General features: G+C 46.3%; 2 protein-coding genes across 2 annotated transcripts; both read left to right on the top strand.

Moving 5' to 3' along the window:
- Positions 1 to 740: 740 nt before the first annotated feature.
- LOC123127824 (ferredoxin-thioredoxin reductase, variable chain) lies at positions 741 to 1,727 on the top strand. The gene has a single exon (XM_044547666.1). It carries the CDS (start codon positions 937 to 939, stop codon positions 1,402 to 1,404), a length of 468 nt encoding a protein of 155 aa, XP_044403601.1. The 5' UTR covers positions 741 to 936; the 3' UTR covers positions 1,405 to 1,727.
- A 4,149-nt stretch (positions 1,728 to 5,876) lies between these two features.
- On the top strand, positions 5,877 to 8,211 carry LOC123127822 (uncharacterized protein At1g65710). Its single transcript, XM_044547665.1, has 2 exons — positions 5,877 to 6,978; positions 7,076 to 8,211. Exons 1-2 carry the CDS (start codon positions 6,052 to 6,054, stop codon positions 7,931 to 7,933), a joined length of 1,785 nt encoding a protein of 594 aa, XP_044403600.1. The 5' UTR covers positions 5,877 to 6,051; the 3' UTR covers positions 7,934 to 8,211.
- The last annotated feature ends 12,120 nt before the right edge of the window (positions 8,212 to 20,331 follow it).

The raw sequence follows: 20,331 nt of genomic DNA, 5'->3' as shown, positions 1-20,331 counted from the left end.
GCAAAACCGCTTGTTGATCTAATCTTAATATCCAATGTGTTTTGTTGTTGTGGATAATGAAGTTCAGTATGTGTGAGCAAGAACATGACAGGACAATTTCTTACCAGGACTGATTTGTAGGAACAATTATATCTTCTCAAACTATTCACAGTCGACATGAGCTTAAGAAATTCTAGATATTAGAAATGGCTCCTGGGAGCATTTTTTTAAACAAATGCCAAGAATACTTTTTTTACATGTATTTGTTCTTGCCCTTTCAGTTGCTTGTAAATATTCACAAAGTTGTACTAAAGCAACGGCAATTAACATGGATCGGAGGGAGTAGAAAAGCAAAGTATTGTGACCTGTGCTAAGAAAACAAGTTTATAGTGCTTAAAAAATGATTTTACAGCACTGGATTTTCTTTTTTCCCAGATCAAAACATATGACATTTCTGTGCTTTAGCAAAACTGTTCTTTGTGACACTTTATATTCAGTCAGAAGACACGAACATGCATGTTGTCAAACGAAGCCATTTTTTTTTCCTTTTAAATATACTCCTTTTACTGTTTGAGTGCGGAGCCAAAGCGTCACCCGCATGAATTTCACAATCCTTTGCTTATGAATTTCACGGTCTGTCGAGTATTTCGTGTCAGCTCCACCGTTTTCTGAGATTGATAACAGCCCTGGGAAGTGGGAAGTTTACGATGACGGAGCTACAAAATTCCGGACGTTTCCGAAGCCCGGATGCAACAAAAACCGAAAGCGCCAGAAATATTGCAGTACGCAACCCTCTCTCGCCTCGCACAATCCTCACTCGCTCGTCTATCCGTTCCTCCGCCTCTCGTTGCCCGGGCTCCCTATCCTGCACTCCTCTCCCGCGCGCCCACCACCTGTTCGACCCGACGCCCCGCCCCTCCACACGCGCCCCACATTCCAGTCGCTCGCTCGCCGCCAATGGCAACGACCGCCGCGGCCATGGCGCCCCCCTCCACCTCCACCTCCGCCTCCTCGGTCCTCCTCCTCCGCCGCCTCCCCTCCCCGGCCTCCGCCGCCCAGCGCCGCTGCCGCCTCGGCCCGCCGCCCCGCCTCCGCGCCGCCCGCCCGCGGGTCTCCCTCACCAGCGACGTCTCCTCCTCGTCCGACGTGGCCGAGGAGGAGGCCGAGCACGCGCCCAAGGTCGGCAGGCGCGTGCGCGTCACGGCGCCCCTCCGCGTCTACCACGTCGTCAAGGCGCCCGACCTGGACATCCAGGGCATGGAGGGCGTCATCAAGCAGTACGTCGGCGTCTGGAAGGGCAAGCGCATCACCGCCAACTTCCCCTTCAAGGTCGAGTTCCAGCTCACCGTCGACACCCAGCCCAAACCGGTCAAGCTCTTCGTCCACCTACGCGAGGACGAGTTCGAGTACATCGCCGACGAATGAGACCACTGTACCTACCTCTCTGTAACAACTGTACATGGCCAAGTAAGCCGACCGCCTTCCTCATATACAATAATAATGGCCGCAGCGTAGGCGTGTGTATATTGTTCCGGTGTGTGTGTGTGTGTGTGTGTGTGTGTGTGTGGTGAGAGGGATGAAGGCTGAAGAGGGTTGGAATTAGGAACGCATGACCAGGAAGTTGATTGCTTGCTTGCTGTCGTTCCCTTGTTCCTCCTCTAATTCAACATCTATTTTTTCTCAGATGTGGGGAATTGTTCGGATAATGATGATTGATAGTTCTAAAATAACACAGATATTTTGCTCTTCCTTGCAGCCTATGCTTGATAATTTCATTCCAAGAGCTTCTGTTAATCTGATTGGTATAATCACATTGTTGCTTCTAGGAAACGTGTCCCCTTCATTTATTGAATCTAGGCTATTTTTTATAGTTTATAAAACATATGTTCTTTTATGAGGGAGTTCGGTTAGGCAACAAGTATCTTGTTTTTGGCCAATACGATAAGTGTTTGGAGTGTAAGGCTATATATACATCGATGTATATATTTTGTTCTTACTGTAACCCTGTAAACTTGAACTCAGATGGCTAAAGTTCGTCTGAATTTGGATGGTCTATGTTGTATAAATACAAGAACATTCTTGAATTAACTTCCAAATTGTGGCTTGTAGAGTGAACAAACAGCTAAGACTCTAAGCTAGGTTCTCGGTTGACTGTAGGTAGTCCTAAAATTTAGTTGCTTCCATTCATTATAATCTATGGTATTATATACTTTCAGTGGAATGTTCAGAGTAACCTCATAGAGTTCTTTATATCAGCTCATACTTCCCCATTGAACAACAATGTGAAACAGCACATTGGACATATTTACGTCAATATTCTTCTAAGAGAAATGTATGCAGCCATACTGTACCTAGTTATGAACTTACCCTGAGCCTGAGGCACCCTACTACTTGGTGGCTTATTATATGGACAAGACAATGCGAAGGTACCGTGCAGAGGCTAGGCCTCAGACGTGGGTAGGCAGAGTGCACAATCACAATGCGAGCCAACAGGGCAATGTTGGGTTCTCTAACTAATCCTGTTATACCAAGTAGTATTTCTTAAGCAATCAGTTCTCAGCATCCATGCTCTTGGTTATAAACAAATAGCATGTTCTAGGATTTGCTAGCTAACTTAGTCACATCAGAAATTTCATTCTAATTTAAATTTTGTGGCATTAAAGTTGAAATATAGTCCACAAGAGTACATGTGAACTGTTAATTCTTCAGTACTAGTATGTACCATTTCTAAAATGTATTTCTCTAACACATTTATATTGCACCAAAAGTGTGTTTGGATTCCTTCATGGTGTAAGTGTTGCAAAGGGCACATCTGAATTTAGCAAGACAATATGATGGGAGGTTCTAGGAAGTTGCCAACTTCTCTGAAACAAAACTACTTTTGTTCGCTTATAGAGGATTGGACCTTGCAAAACTTTCTGGGTAAGATTTGAATGTTGAGTGTGCAGCAGTTTTACCTTTCCAATACCATATTGAGTTGTGGATGACTGATGAATGTGCTGAAATCTGGCATTTAAAACTTGCTCATGAGATTTTGATAATATTCAAGAAAAATCATCGTACTCTACAGAAGTTGTTTACGCTTGAATATAGTGAAGATAAATGAGCCAAAGCGAAGTTGATATTTTCTTATTGGTTGATTGGATAATTTCGCTAGTTGAACATAGTATAGTCAGAACCACATTATTCAGTAGGAACCACAACAAATATGCCTCATTCAGTAGGAATGTTCGGGAAAATCCTATTCGGTAGGACTATATGATTTTGCTAAGGAATAATGCAGAGTGTAACAATTAAACTTCAGATTGCACATTTGGCACACCCTTAGCTTCTGGGCAGCTATGGAGTCGTCTGACGAATACTTCTGTCAAAACTTTTTTTTGCATGGACCATCACAATACTGCGGCATGCATTTGCAGTCCATATTTTGCAATGTTTGCATGATTGTGCGCCTTTGCATAGTAGGGCAGTAACGACTGTCGGATACCGCGAGACATAATTTATACCACTATGAGACTGATGGTCCTCTCCACTACATGGCATTTGAGGTAGAGATCCTGAGAGACAGAAAGTATCTCAGTATAGTTCATATATCTTCATTATAAGAAGCTAACAGTGTCCATTTCTTGATGAAACATGCACAAATCCAGTCAATACATTCCGAATAACCGCAAAAAGGATTTATCACAACCTTTTTGCTGAGTATTTTTGTGTCTAGTTATGTCAGGAGTGTAGATCGGTTCGCCTCTAGACATATATCATAATCACTAGTATGTACATTGATCCTGGGCCTGTGAACTTTAGATTTCCTTTATTTGAAGCCCCTGAGGTCTTGTTGGCTCAGTGGTCAGTCACTTAATCTATGTTTCTGTTCATGTTTCCAGTGATATGCTTTTGTTTCAAGCGTTTCTTTTGACCTGTAATATACTGTATGTTGTACTGGAGCTAACCAGGTTAACTAATATTACATCCGCCCCCAATTACTTGTTTTAGATTTGTCTAGATATGTATCTAGAACACTAAAGAGTGTCTAGATACATCCATAATCTGGGATGGATGGAGTCTTTTTTCTTTTCCGAAATGGAGGCATAAGATTTGCCTCATCCATTAAATAGTACTCCCTTCGTTCGAAAAAGCTTTGTCTCAAGCTTGTCCCTCAAATGGTTGTATCTAGCACTAACTTGATGCTAAATACATTCATTTGAGGGACAAACTTTTGAGTGCTAAATAAGGAGAAGAATTTTACAAGTGGCCAACGTTACAATATTCCCTAGTTTCTTGGTCCCCGCAATAACCCAAAGCTTTGCCTAAACGGAGGCATGATTCGGGACAGATGGAGTATGATACATACAGCAGCAGTGCTCCTCAAGTCCGAACCCTCGTCCTTGTTACCACGCTTAGCACTGTTGTTTGCAGAGGGCTCCGAATGGCGAATTCAAATGAAGGGGCCACCTATATTAACACATACAGTACCGGCCTAGACGCATCCTGCATGTCGTTCATCCGGTATTCAAGTTCAACTCGACCAAACTACGGTACTGAATACTGATGATGCCTTTGATGAGGTTTGCTGCAAGGGGCCCTGGCCTGTCATTGTGCGTGAGGCCTCCTGACTCTGGTTTAATCTGTCATGAGAACATGTGACCACTCAAATCTACCGCGTTTCATTGTTCCGCTGACACGTCTTCCGTTCGCTTCCACTGCGTCGCTTTTATACATGTTTTAAGAGCATCTTCAACAACCGCCCAATGCGTGGCGTCCAAAAAATGGGTTTAAAGCGCGCAAGTAGTTTTTTTAGGACGCTAGAAGACGTTTGCTCCAACAAACGCTGTAAAATATGCATCGCGCGCGAGTCAAGCGGTCCCAATCAAGCGGTCCCATCTGCAGCAGCCCAGAGTTTGCAGCGCGCGCGACCGGACGCACTAATATGCTGCGCGCGATGCCTTTTGTGCGGCTGCTGGAGACTTCAAATCAGGTCCGCGCGTGCTAAAAGCAACTTTTATACCCCGCGTCGTTTATATAGCGCTTCTGTTGGAGATGCTCCGAGGCTCAGCTGATTTCAAAAAAGAAGAAGGGCGAGAGGGACATTAAGAAAACGGTCAACTTGGAGGCTCTATGAAGTAGGAAGGGAGCTTTCAGCTTTGGTCCCTCTTGTTTGTTTACCTTAGCCATGGAGTCTCTGTGCCAGACATATATTTGTTACCTCTTGTGAAGAACCGGCAAGCCAGCAATTCGTTGGAACGTACCACCATTCACTGCGGGTGGCCCCGTCCCGTCCCGTTGCAAATGCCAACCATGATTGCCACCTGGGGCAGCAGGCCCACGACCTGGGCTGATGCTTCTTGCACGGCCAACACACGGAGACGAGAGTTAAGAAGGCATCAGCGAAATCTATCAATGACCTGATGATGTACTAGCAGTATACTACGTACAACTACGGCGAGCTCACGTGCCCACCATTCGTCACACCCGTCACGTGAGTTGGTGACACGGTCTGACCCCCCACCCTGGCTCTGGTGCGATCGCGCAATTAATTAGCGCTCCGATCCGATTCGATCCGATCAAAAGTGTCACCTACTCAGCGAGGAGAGGTCGATGGCATGCATGCATGCACACGAGCTCCTCTCCAACGGTCGGCTCGCCTGCTCCCACCGTTGGTTCGTTCGTTCGAAAAGAAAAACTAATTTTACCGGGCGCAACGGTCGGATCCTTCTGGCGGATGACGGGGCCAAAAGGGATCCATCTTTCCACGAGCACCCCCTCGTAGCCGTTGAGTCGTTTGAATCCCGGCGGATACGGGTTCGGGATGATGAGCCAATCGGAGCCAGGCCCCACCTCCAACGGGCACCACCGCGAGCGAGAGAGGATTTCAAATCTCACCTCAGCTCAGCCGTGACCGTCGTCGAGCGAGAGAGTACTAACACGAAGCACCACGCACACCGATCGCGTACTTAATCCCCCCTCACACTCCCCCCCGAAGCTCTGCATAAATACCAGCGCCACGCCTTCCAACCCCAGACTTTCCATTGCTTGCACCCGGAGCTCACCAAACCATCCGTCGACTGAGTCGCCATGGGGCTCTGTTTCAGCAAGAAGCAGCAGGGCAAGCCGCCGCCGCCGCAGCCGACCGCGGCTGCGGCCACCACCAAGGTCGCCGCAGCCGCGGTGGTCGCCGGCGATGAGAAGGCCAAGAAGGCGCCGCAGCCGAGGAGGGCGTCCAACGCGGACGAGTCCGCCGCGGCCGCCAAGAAGGCGGCGCCGATCGTCGTGAAGGCTAACAAGGCGGCTGCGGGCGGGGAGGAGGGGGAGAAGAAGGAGGAGGCGAGGCCGGTGGTGGTGGTGGCCAAGGGGCCGATGCCGGTGCGCACGTCCAGCTGCACCAAGGAGGAGGTGGACGCCATCCTCATCCAGTGCGGGCGACTCAGCCGGAGTTCGTCCGGGAGCGAGACGAGGGGCGGCCACCGCTCCAAGAGGAGCTCCGACTTTGATCCGTCCGGGGCCGGTGGCGCGGACGAGGAGGGCGACTGGGAGAGAAACGGGGTCCCCGTGTCGAGGCCGTCGCCCCACCGGGGCTCGCCGCAGAGGAAGCGCTCCGGGAGCCGGGAGAGGACCGGCAGCGGGAGCCGCAGGTCGAGCCGATCGCCCGGACGGCGTGGCGAGGGCGGCGCGCCCTCTGCGACCTCGGCGGGCTCCGGCGCCGCCAGACAGCAGCCGGGGAAGATGGTCTCCGTTCCGGCGAGGGAGAAAGGGCGCGCACCGTCGCCCGCGGCCGCGTCCGGGAAGAGGTGCGCGTCTCCGCGATCAAGCTCGCCTGCGAGGGTGACCGCGGCCAATGAGAATGCTGGAGGGGGACAGAAGACGGCGGGGCAAACACCGGCGCTGAGCCGGAGCTCGTCCAGGAAGGCCGAGCAGTCGCCACTCCGGCGCAGCCCCATGGCCGAGATCGACGAGAATTCCCTCCGCAATAACAACAGCAGCACCAACACCAAGCCCCAGAAGGTAAGAAACAATCAAAGTTCGAGTTTTAACGCCCTTCCTTTTGTAACTCCACATCTTAACAACCGATCAGCCGCTCACAATCTTCAAACTGATTCAGAAATCGACGGAGATTGCTGTCGCCACCCCGACCCGGAAGACCACGGAGCGCGCAAAGGAGCAGAGTTCTCAGAAGGAGAAGGTGGAGGAGACCATCATTGCAGCGTCGGAGACGAGAGCACCGTCGTCCAAGACCACCGAGACGCGCACGGTGAGCATCGTGGCCGAGACCCCAGGCCGGAGGTCAGGCCGCCGTTCGCGCCGTGCGTCGCGCGACTTCGATCAGAACCCCGGCTTGTACGCCAGCCATCTCCTCGAGGACATCCAGAACTACCACACCTCCGCTACGGCTACCCCCGGAACGCCGCCATCCTTCACGCTACCGGCCTGCGTCTCCAAGGCGCAGTCCATCGTCGACGCCGTCGCCGACCTCAACTCCTCATCGTCGGAGAGCCGCACCTGCGAGCCCGATCGGAGCGTCGACGACAAGGCCTCCGTCAACGCGGCGGCCGGCGGGGACGACCTTGACGCGCCGAGCGTGCACAGGTACGTGTCGGTGCGGGACATCCGTGGCCGCGGGGAGATGGAGCTGCAGGAGTCCGCGGGGAGCAATAGCCTCTCCGGCAACCTGTGGACGCCGTCGTGCGAGTCCACGGACCGGACGTGGAGCGGCTCGCGGTCGTCGAACAACGGCGACGAGGTCGTCGAGCAGGTCCCTAGCCACCACGGTGGCGCGCGCAGCCCGGTGAACCGGCCCAGGCAGAGCAAGCAGAGGGCGGCGGCGCAGCTGGAGCCCAGCGGCCGGTCGCGCGCCGGCAGCTCCGGCGTCAATGCTCACCGTGGACGCAGCGCTCACCGCGGCAGCGGCAGCGTGGTGAGCGGCCGATCGGGCGCCCGTGGCGTCTCGGCGAGCTCGTAGTGAGGTAGATCAGGCAAGATGTATGAGATGGTAGTGTTGTTGCTAGCGGCAAGATGGATTGCTGCTTTCACGGTCAGATCTGTAGTGTTTGTTTTGTGTTGGGTTGTTTGGCGATGCAGTTCAGATGTAGTCTTGCTAACGTTATCAACGTGGACCTCATTATTTGGGAGCAAACTTGTAACCTTTATTCAACCTGTTTGATCCGACGATCGGTTCCGGATTACCGGAAGGTTTCTGATGCTTTATGCAACACGATTTGGCATGTACGTGTCCCAAAAGTTAGTGTACCAGCAGAAGCTTCAAAAGATCGTCATTTTTACAGACGTGCTGTCTGTGCTATTCTTGAACTCACAGGAGGAGCTTTTGGGATCGATATGTGCTTGGTGCATAATATCTTATAATTTACCATGGATTTCAACTCTCAATGAAAGCAATTTTTGCATCTGTATTACATGGTTTTTTTTCAGACGGATAATATAGCATTAAAACCTGCGCGTGACTGAGCTTCCTCCTGTGTGCGATTGTTCATGAGCTACCTAATCTGTTACAGGGAGACATCTGTTGCAGGGGGATATAAGGTGTGGGTCTGGTACGATGGAAAATTCACGTACACTTTTCTAAAATGTGACGTAAAAAATATTATGATTGAAACAATATTACCAAGTTCTTTCCATGTAACAAAAATCCTGCAAGATTTTTTTTTAGGTGAATACGAAAATTGTTCACTTGCAACAAGCTCGGCGGAAAGCCATGGGTTGTTTATTCGGTATGAACTCTTGGCAATCTAAAACCAACAAACTTGATGGTCACATAGCAGAGGAAAGCAGCCCCTCTCCTTCAAAGAGTGGAAGTTGGAGGTTCCGCAACACCTCAACTTCTCGAGAAAGAGGGAAGTGAAACTAGGATGAAGGGGTCATGGCAGTGCTAAACGAAGTGTCATCAAAGAAAACCCCGCGCCAAAAAAAAAGGTGGAGTGGCAATCCGTCGCAAAAACTCTTGAAGACATTCAGGGACCATCATGAAGGTGCACGATGAAGCAGCCAAACCCAGCGCACATCAATGCATAAGGGTCCCATACAATTGAAATAGTAGTCCAAAGTGCATAATACGTAGCCGCCATCTTATGCCTCCTCCCAAAAACACTAGGGTCCTCTGCCTCCCGCTAGCGTTGCCACCGATCCGTCTTGTCTCATGTGGCCTTAGGGCCATGTGGGCATGGGGATCCCGATCCTTGCTGGTGGGAGGGCTTCGTTTTTAGACATTTCTTTGAGTTTTGTTAGACTTTGTGTCCTGCTCTGGAAGTCGAGACGGGATGCTCCCTGCAGGTTCTCGTCGCCTAGCTCCTGTCCCGATGGTGCATTTAGCATCGTCAGTTCATTGGCTCCCTGCGTGTGGAGGGTCTCCAGCAGATCTATCTTTGGTGGATCTGCTCGGACATGTTCATCTTTCGTCTACGTTTGTGTGTCTTTAGGTTGAATCCTTCTGATCTACACTACTCTTCATTGGCATCGGTTGCTATTTTGGTGCGCTGATCCTATGGGGTCTTAGCACGACGACTTCCTGACTGTCTACTACAAAAAGTTTTGCCCGGCCCCGGCGAGGGAGGGGCGATGACGGCGGCGTTCCTTTGACTCGTTTCAGTGCTTGCAGTCGTCGTTAGGTGGTCTTCGAATTTGGATGTAATACTGCCATGATTGAAGATAAATAAATTTGAAGTTTTCTCACAAAAAAGCATAAGGGTACCATCTGCGCATTATCCGCCAATCATGTCTCTCCCTCAAGGCCTCAACAACTTTTCAGATACATGTGGCTGCAAGTACAACCAACGGCGATATGATGAAAGCAGTCTCAAACTCTCTGAAACCATGTAAATGGTTTATAATCATGTGAGGGCCTGTGATGAGAGGAAAGTAAACCTATAATGAATGAAGCCATCATCAACATACTCCACTGCCATCCAATGATCAAACCTAAAATTATGTTATTTGACACCTCCATATCTAGCAGAATCTCATATTTACTTTATCGTATACTTCTTGTCTCTATCTAGTAGCATGTTATTTTTCTAAACTTAGTTGCAAAGCGGCCTTTTTCACTATTCTGACCCTTTCAGCAAACTTTGTCACAAAATGAACTCGACATAAAAGTATTTCACGATCTGACCCTTTTTAGCAACGCCATAGCCCGCGGCGTTTTTGCCCAACATAGCAACGCCGAGGTAGCTAGCGCTTCTGTCCAATAAAAAACGCCGAGGTAGCTCGCGTTTCGGACCATGTAAGAAACGCCATAGGCGTTGGCGTTTCTGACCAAGAAACAAACGCCATATGTCTTGGCGTTGCGGCCCTGGTTACCGAGTAGTTTCTTACCTTGGCGTTTCTAAGAAGGTCGGAAACGCCGCTAGCCTTGGCGTTTCTGGTCCGGCGTCTCTGGCAGCTGAGGAGGAAGACCCTGACGAGGCAGCGAGTGGGTTGGGTGCTAGCGAAGAAACGCCAAGGCCTATGGCGTTTCTCACCTGGTCCGAAACGCGAGCTACCTCGGCGTTTCTTTTTTGGATAGAAGCGCTAGCTACCTCGGCGTTGCTATGTTGGGCAGAAACGCCGCGGGCTATGGCGTTTCTAAAAAGGTTAGATCGTGAAATACTTTCATGTCGAGTTCACTTTGTGACAAAATTTGCTAAAAGAGTCAAAATAGTGATTTCGGCCTTGCAAAGCGTGCTATTGCATGCCAGGAGCGACTATAGTTGTATTCGTTGGCGTGAGGCTTCATAATAAAGCAATGAATGTGCGGAAGCTTCCTTTTGATTCCTACTATTTCATAGTCTAAGTCTAAGGTATCAACTCTCTTTATAGCTCTCTCCATGTTATGAGGTCATGATTGATAACATTGGAAGTCTTATAAATCAAGACTATTGTGGTGTTTAACTAGAGATATATCTACAAACTTCATCTGTCGATTGAGGTGTTACGAGGTGATGAATGATCTATGTCACCCACATCCTCAGAAAGGAGCAGAAGCGCGCTCTTCGGGATGTCTACGCCTTGGAGCCTGTGACCCCAAAGTACAACCCGTGGTCGGCTAATATGTCTCCAACGTATCTATAACTTTTGATTATGTCATGCTATTATAGTATCAATATTGGATGTTTTATACGCATTTATATGCTATTTTATATCATTTTTTGGGACTAACCTATTAACCTAGTGCCTAGTGCTAGTTGCTGTTTTTTCTTGTTTTGGGGTTTTCAAAAAATCAATATCAAACAGAGTCCAAACACGATGAAACTTTAAGGTGATTTTTATGGACCAGAAGAGACCCAAGAAGGTTCGAGAGAAGATCAGAAGAGTCACAGGGTAGTGACAAGCTCACCAGGCGCGCCCCAAGGGAGGGGGGGCTTGAGCTTGTGGGCCCCTCGTGGCACCTCTTGACCTAATTCCACCTCTATAAATTCCCAAATATTCCCAATATACCAGAGAGCCACTCGAAACACTCTTTTCTACCACAACAAGCTTCTGTTCTTCCGTGATCCCATCTGGAGGCCTTTTCCAGTACTCTGCCGGAGGGGGGAATCGATCATGGAGGGCTTCTACATCATCCTTGCTTCCCTACCGATGATGCGTGAGTAGTTCACCATAGATCTACAGGTCCATAGCTAGTAGCTAGATGGCTTCTTCTCTCTCTTTGATCTTCAATACAATGTTCTCCTCGATCTTCTTGGAGTTCTATCCGATGTAATCTTCTTTTATGGTGTGTTTGTTGGATCCGATGAATTGTGGATTCATGATCTGAATATTTATGAATATTAATTGAATCTTTTGTGAAATCTTTTATCCATTTGGTTTGGCAAACTTGATTGATTTGTCTTGCAATGGGAGAGGTAATTTGTGATGGGTTCAATCTTGCGGTGCTCTATCCCAACGACAGAGTAGGGGACAAGACACGTATTTGTATTGTTGCCATTAAGGGTAAAATGATGGGGTTTATTCATATTGATTGGCTTTACTTTGTCTACATCACGTCATCTTGCTTAAGGCATCACTCTGTTTTATACTTAATACCCTAGATGCATGCTAGATAGCGATCGATGGGTGGAGTAATAGTAGTAGATGCAGGCAGGAGTCGGTCTACTTGTCTCGGACGTGATGCCTACATACATGATCATTGTCTTGAATATCGTCATAACTATGCACTTTTCTATCAATTTCCCAACAGTAATTTGTTCATCCAACGTATGCTATGTGCTCGAGAGAGAAGCCTCTAGTTAAAACTATGGCCCCCGGGTCTACTTTTATCATATATAAAGACACAAAATTACTTTACTACAATTTTATTTCTTTTATTTATTTTGCAATTTATTTTATTATCTATCACCACAAGATTTAATCCTTGCAAGTAACCGCGGAGGGGATTGGCAACCCCCTTGTTCGCGTTGGGTGCCAGTATTTGCTTTATGTGTGTAGGTGTTGTTCACGAGGCTTTGCGTGATTCTCCTACTGGATTGATAACAGATGACCCACAAGTATAGGGGATCACAACAGCTTTCGAGGGTAGAGTATTCAACCCAAATTTATTGATTCGACACAAGGGGAGCCAAAGAATATTCTCAATTATTAGCAGCTGAGTTGTCAATTCAACCACACCTGGAAACTTAATATCTGCAGCAAAGTGTTTAGTAGCAAAGTAATATGATAGTGGTGGTAACGGTAACAAAAGTAAAGAAAGCAAAAGTAATATTTTTGGTGTTTTGTAGTGATTGTAACAATAGCAACGGTAAAGTAAATAAGCGTAAACCAGTATATGGAAAGCTCGTAGGCATCGGATCGGTGATGGACAATTATGCCGGATGCGGTTCATCATGTAACAGCCATAACATAGGGTGACACAGAACTAGCTCCAATTCATCAATGTAATGTAGGCATGTATTCCAAATATAGTCATACATGTTTATGGAAAAGAACTTGCATGCCATCTTTTGTCCTACCCCCCGTGGCAGCGGGGTCCTAATGGAAACTAAGGGATATTAAGGCCTCCTTTTAATAGAGAACCGGAACAAAGCATTAGCACATAGTGAATACATGAACTCCTCAAACTATGGTCATCACCGGGAGTGGTCCCGATTATTGTCACTTCGGGTTTCCGGATCATAACACATAGTAGGTGACTATAGACTTGCAAGATAGGATCAAGAACTCACATATATTCATGAAAACATAATAGGTTCAGATCTGAAATCATGGCACTCGGGCCCTAGTGACAAGCATTAAGCATAGCAAAGTCATAGCAACATCAATCTCAGAACATAGTGGATACTAGGGATCAAACCCTAACAAAACTAACTCGATTACATGATAGATCTCATCCAACCCATCACCATCTAGCAAGCCTACGATGGAATTACTCACGAACGGCGGTGAGCATCATGAAATTGGTGATGGAGGATGGTTGATGATGATGACGATGACGAATCCCCCTCTCCGGAGCCCCGAACGGACTCCAGATCAGCCCTCCCGAGAGGTTTTAGGGCTTGGCGGCGGCTCCGTATCATAAAACGCAATGATTTCTTCTCTCCTATTTTTTTTGTCCCCGAAAGCAAATATATAGAGTTGGAGTTGGCGTCGGAGGAGCTCTAGGGGGCCCACGAGGTAGGGGGGCACGTCCTAGGGGGGGGGCGCCCCCACCCTTGTGGACAGGGTATGGGCCCCCTGGTCTTCATCTTTGGTAAGGATTTTTTTAATTATTTTTAACTTGACATTCCGTGGAGTTTTAGGTCATTCCGAGAACTTTTGTTTTCTGCACATAAAACAATATCATGGCAATTCTGCTGAAAACAACGTCAGTCCGGGTTAGTTCCATTCAAATCATGCAAGTTAGAGTCCAAAACAAGGGCAAAAGTGTTTGGAAAAGTGGATACGATGGAGACGTATCAATAACCTTGGTTCTTAACTGAGGGAAATACTTATCTCTACTGTACTGCATCATCCTTTCCTCTTCGAAGAAATCCCAACGCAGCTCACAAGTAGCAGGAAGAATTTCTGGCGCAGTTTCCGGGGAGAAATCATCAAAACCTATCAAGTACCTTCGCACAAACTATAATCTACTTGCTCTTATTTTTGTTTTCCTTTGCCTCCCGTTTTCATCTCCCCCACTTCTATTTTTTTACAAAAACACAAAAATATTTTTGTTTGCTCGTTTTCTTGCTTGTTTTGCCGTTATGGCTAATTCTTCGCTTGTTGCTTGTACCCCTAGAATGAAGTGCTTAATTTTAAACAAAGGGGAGGAGAAAGTTTAAAAGATACTTTGTATAGGATTTGCGATGCTCCAAATAGGTCAGCTCATAAGCAATCCACTACCGTCCTTCTTCGCAATTTTTATGTGGGTGTTACTACTTCGTATATATTTGTTCTTGAGACTATTACCGAAGGGAATTTTTTGAGTAGTCACCTTATGGATGCTTTCAGTGCTACGGGAAATTTAGTGGTATCACACCTATTATTATTAATGAAACAACATTAACTTTAGAACATGTTATGCAGAGATTGGAAGCTATTGAAAATAAAATGCCTACTGTAGAACATATTGAAAATCTAGATAAAAAGATTCATAATCAAGTAACTCAATTTGGATCAAAGTTAGGAACTACATTGAAGATGCTAAAAGAGAAGGAACCAATGATTAATGAGATAATATAACAAAGTTCCTTTAGAATTGATAAACTAGAAGTTATTAATAACTTGGGTTCCACTTTTGCTTCCGTTAAAACTATTGAGAAAATTCCTCCTAGTAAGAATCCTAAGTTTATTTATGTTCCTAAGAATAGAGGTGCATCATCTAGTAATAGATAAGACCTTAAAATGATTAGTGTGCACCCCAACTTCGTTGATCTAATAAAGGAACCCATTACTGAAAACAAATTTCTTAACTTTGTTCCTAGGAATGTGATTATTACAAATATGTATGACAAACCTCCTAGGAAGCATGTATGTGTAATTGAGGAGTTGGACTTGGAGGATGAAAATACTTGAAACTATGTCTTACGCCTAGCTGCGGGCGTAAAACAATAGCACTTGTTGGGAGGCAACCAATAGTTATCTTATTTTTCTTCTTTTCTTTTCTAATTTTTTGTGTTCACACAATTATTCTACTTTTATGATTTTTATTTTTATTTCTTAATTAGTGTTTGTGCCAAGTAAAGCCTTTGGGATGATTTGGTTGATAGTTGACTTGATTCTGTGAAAAAACATAAACTTTTGTGCCTAGTACTAGAATTTTTAAACTTACTGGAACTTGATAAAATTCTGAATTGCTTACAAATTATTAGTATACAAATTGCCCATGTTGTCTTAATTTTCAGAATTTTTGGAGTTACAGAAGTATTTCGTTTGTTTAGATCATTATAGACTGTTCTGTTTTTTACAGATTCTGTTTTCATTGCATAATTTGCTTGTTTTAATGATGTTATGGATTATATTGGGGGTATAAGTCATGGACAAGTTAGAATACAATAGGTATTATGCAATAATAGAATATGAATGTGTTTACAACAATATCTAAAGTTTATGCTTTGCTTGTTATACTAAGGGATCTCACGAGGTTTATGTTGAGTTTTGTGTGCTAAAGCTTTCAAGTTTTGGGTGAGATCACGATGGATGAAGGAATAAGGAGCGACAAGACCCTAAGCTTAGGGATTCCCAAGGCACCCCAAGTTAATATTCAAGGACCACCAAACATCTAAGCTTGGGGATGCCCCAGATGGCATCCCCTCTTTCGTCTACAATCCATCGGTACATTACTTGGAGCTATATTTTTATTCGTCACATGATATGAGTTTTGCTTGCAGCGTCATGTATTATAAGAGTCTTTTCTTTGTTTTCTTTTTTAGTTTGCCACAATCATTGTTTGCTGCACACACACCTTTTGAGAGGGACACACATTTATTCGTGATTTGTTAGAATACTCTATGTGCTTCACTTATATTTTTTGAGCTAGCCAGTTGCTCTACAGCTTCACTTATATCTTTTAGAGCACGACAGTTGACGGTGTCCTGGACTAGGGGGTCCTAGCCTAGCCGGACTAATGTATGGACCGGGCTACTAGCCCACAAAGGAAGGAGGACTCCCGAGGCCTTCAAAGTGTGGCGACCGAAGACTTGGCATATACTTCAAGCATATTTGGCTATATTTGGCATGTAAGTCCTTAGATGGAAACCGACCATGTGTAACCCTAAATACCCCTGGTGCCTATATAAACCAGGAGGTTTAGTCCGTAGAGGCCATCCATCCATACACCCATTCATCATAACTTGTGACGCCCCCGATTCAATCGTACACTAATCATACACGCAAACGTATACGATCAAGACCAGGGACTCACGGGAAGATATCACAACACAACTCAAAAAATAAAATAAGTCATACAAGCATCATAATACAAGACAGGGTCCTTGAGGGCTCAAATACAAGTGCTCGATCATATATGAGTCAGCGAAAGCAACAATATCTGAGTACAGACATAAGTTAAACAAGATGCCATAAGATGGCTAGCACAAACTGGGATACAGATCAAAAGAGGCACAGGCCTCCTGCCTGTGATCCTCCTAAACTACTCCTGGTCGTCGTCAGCAGCCTGCACGTAGTAGTAGGCACAACCGTGAGTACTCATCCGAAGTAGTCGCAAGCAAGGAACTACACTACATATGCATGGGTATCTGTGTAAGGGGCCAATATCGGTGGACTGAACTACAGAATGCCAGAATAAGAGGGGGATAGCTAGTCCTGTCGAAGACTACGCTTCTGGCAGCCTCTATCTTGTAGCATGTACAAGAGAGTAGATGGTAAGTTCACCAAGTAGCATCGCATAGCATAATCCTACCCGGCGATCCTCTCCTCGTCACCCTGTGTGAGAGCGATCACCGGGTTATAGCCAGAATAAGAGGGGGATAGCTAGTCCTGTCGAAGACTACGCTTCTGGCAGCCTCCATCTTGCAGCATGTACAAGAGAGTAGATGGTAAGTTCACCAAGTACCATCGCATAGCATAATCCTACCCGGCGATCCTCTCCTCGTCACCCTGTGTGAGAGCGATCACCGGGTTATATCTGGCACTTGGAAGGGAGTGTTTTATTAAGTATCCAGTTCTAGTTGTCATACGGTCAAGGTACAACTCCAAGTCGTCCTGTTACCGAAGATCACGACTATTCGAATAGATAAACTTCCCTGCAGGGGTGCACCACATTACCCGACACGCTCGATCCCTCTGGCGGGGCACACTTTCCTGGGTCATGTTCGGCCTTGGGAGATCAACACGTCGCAGCCCCGCCTAGGCTCAACAGAGAGGTCAGCACGCCGGTCTAAATCCTATACGCACAGGGGTCTGGGCCCATCGCCCATTGCACAACTGCATGTTGCGTACGCGGCCGGAAGCAGACCTAGCCCCCTTAATACAAGCGCGAGCTTACGGTCCAATGCGGCGCGCGCTGCTCAGTCGCTGACGTCAAAAAGAGGTTCGGCTGATACCACGACGCTGGTTGCCCATATCTTGTCCCATGTGGCAGTTAGTGCGTATAAGGTCAACGACCCAACTCAGATCAAATACCAAGATCTCGTTAAGCGTGTTATTCTAAAGTAACGGCGGACGCCGACCAGGGCCAGGCCTACCTCTCTCCTAGGTGGCCTCAACCTGTCCTGTCGCTCCACCACAAAGTAACAGTCGGGGGCCATCGGGAACACAGGCCCACCTCTACCGGGATGGAGCCACCTGCCCCTTCAGCCCCCATCTTGGAAATATGTTCCAACCATCATATCTGACCGAGATTCAGATATGATTGGTGTCAGGATACCTCAGACTCAGGATGCCCGAGGAAAAAAAGGTGCAACAACAGTTGACGCAAAGACATTTTAAGATCCTCGGGAAATGAACCATGGAAGCAAGTTCCGAAACCAGAGTTCATCATTAAACCAAGGAGAGGATGAGGGGGTGGCTGATGAACTAAACAACAATTCATCGAGATTTCCAAAAGATGGATTTCCACAATCATGTGAACAAAGAGATAACATTTGTCAGACCAAATGATATAAGGAGATATGCTCGAGGAAAACATACCCAATTTGAAAGGTGCACCCGAAATATGGGCTTAGGTAGCATGAGCGATGTTATAATGGTGATTTGATAACCAATTGTCTAAGAATGATATGTCGACCATTAACTTCAAAGCAATAGGGTTGCTAGAACGAAAGAATCCAAACAACACCGTTCACTTGTTGGAATCGACACGGGGACCAAGAAAGAATGGTGATGGTGAGAAGTATCACGATACCAGGAATTCTTAAGAGGTGGAGTAATCCTCACGACATTCTTGACATAAAAGATGGTAATACTCCAAGGTAAAGAAGAAAAAATGCTGGATAGCAAGGGACTCAAGGTATACACAGAACACGAACAAGTTTGTGTTGGAGGGAAAGCAATAAAGTGGTCGATGACAACACAACTCATCGAGGGCAAGGATGGTATTTCTCATCATGAATTCAATTGATATCCTGGAAGATCTCCGAATGCTAATGATGATCACGACACATTTTTCGAGAGATTTCATGAAGATGTAATCTATCGGCGATGACATCAAGTTAAAGGAATTCAAGTCGAAATCAAGTTTGCTGTCCAAAGAGAAATGATATGATGAGGAAGATCAACATAAGCTTAGTTCATCGTCAAAAATTGTGCTCCAGGAAGAAGGACCAGGTACCACAGTTAAAAATTAGCATGATAATAATATAGCCGATCAGGCTAGGAATAACTTGAAGGATTATTAAACTCGTAAGCAATGAAGATTACAAATAGTTATTAAATCACGGTTGAAAGTGCAACTATCCCTAGGTGGTTTTGGTAATTCATAACAACATATAGCTCATTGAGCTAATGCTATTCCAAGATGATTATTTCAGGAAAGCTCAATGATTGGCATGGCATGGATGTGAAAGTGGGACCCTCAAAATGCTAAGGACAAAGGATTGGCTCAAGCTCAAAAGCTCAAGACTCTTCATTTTATATTTTAATGATCCAAGATCACATTGAGTCTTTAGGAAAAGCCAATACTAGTAAGGAGGGATGAGGTGTTGCTTAATGAGCCTCTTGCTTCATGTGCTTAGTGATATGCTCCAAAACCCTCAACTACTTTCCCATATCCACATATGACCTAAACCCTAAGCCAAACTCGGTCCTACCGATTCTTCCTATCTGGCGCCACCGAGTTTCACTTGTCATTAGCCACTGCCAAACCCTAGCAATTCGGTTCTACCGATAAGGATCTCGGTCTCACCGAGATGGGGTTGCAAACTCTCTGTTTCCCTTTCGTAACTTTTCGGTCTCACCGAAAGAGCGAATTGGTCCCACCGAGATTGCAATGTAAACTCAGTGTTTCCCTTTTGTAACTTTTCGGTCTCACCGAGTTCCACTCGGTCTCACCGAAAGAGCAAATCGGTCCCACCGAGTTTTCCTGACCAACTCTCTGGTTAGCTAATTACCAAATTCGGTCTCACCAAGTTTGTGTAATCGGTCTCACCGAGATTACGTTATGCCCAAACCCTAACCATATCGGCCCTACCGAGTTGCATGTCAGTCCCACCGAAAATCACTAACTGTCACTAGGTTTACATTTTCGGTCCGACCGAGTTCATTGATTCGGTCCCACCGAGATTGGAAAACTGTGTAATGGTTGGATTTTGTGTGGAGGCTATATATACCCCTCCACCTTCTCCTCATTCGATGAGAGAGCCATCAGAACACACACACCATTCCAACTCATATGTTCTGAGAGAGAACCACCTACTCATGTGTTGAGACCAAGACATTCCATTCCTACCATATGAATCTTGATCTCTAGCCTTCCCAAGTTGCTTTCCACTCAAATCTTCTTTCCACCAAATCCAAATCCTATGAGAGAGAGTTGAGTGTTGGGGAGACTATCATTTGAAGCACAAGAGCAAGGAGTTCATTACCTACACACCATTTGTTACTTCTTGGAGAGTGGTGTCTCCTAGATTGGCTAGGTGTCACTTGGGAGCCTCCAACAAGATTGTGGAGTTGAACCAAGGAGTTTGTAAGGGCAAGGAGATCGCCTACTTCGTGAAGATCTACCGCTAGTGAGGCAAGTCCTGTGTGGGCGATGGCCATGGTGGGATAGACAAGGTTGCTTCTTCGTGGACCCTTTGTGGGTGGTTGCTTCTTCGTGGACCCTTCGTGGGTGGAGCCCTGTGTGGACTCGCGCAACCATTACCCTTGGGTGGAGCCCTGTGTGGACTCGCGCAACCATTACCCTTCGTGGGTTGAAGTCTCCATCAACGTGGATGTAGGATAGCACCACCTATCCGAACCACGGGAAAAACCTCCGTGTCTCCAATTGCATTTGAA

This window comes from Triticum aestivum, chromosome 6A (genome assembly GCF_018294505.1).
Source record: "Triticum aestivum cultivar Chinese Spring chromosome 6A, IWGSC CS RefSeq v2.1, whole genome shotgun sequence".
NCBI lineage: Eukaryota > Viridiplantae > Streptophyta > Magnoliopsida > Poales > Poaceae > Triticum > Triticum aestivum.
This window is presented reverse-complemented; position numbering and strand designations above follow the sequence as displayed.

Bases quoted from the DNA above. Each gene is read 5' to 3' on its own strand.
- LOC123127824 (XM_044547666.1), top strand. From the start codon at position 937: ATGGCAACGACCGCCGCGGCCATGGCGCCCCCCTCCACCTCCACCTCC.
- LOC123127822 (XM_044547665.1), top strand. From the start codon at position 6,052: ATGGGGCTCTGTTTCAGCAAGAAGCAGCAGGGCAAGCCGCCGCCGCCG. The intron at 6,979-7,075 runs GTAAGAAACAAT...AAACTGATTCAG, and splicing joins CCAACACCAAGCCCCAGAAG to AAATCGACGGAGATTGCTGT.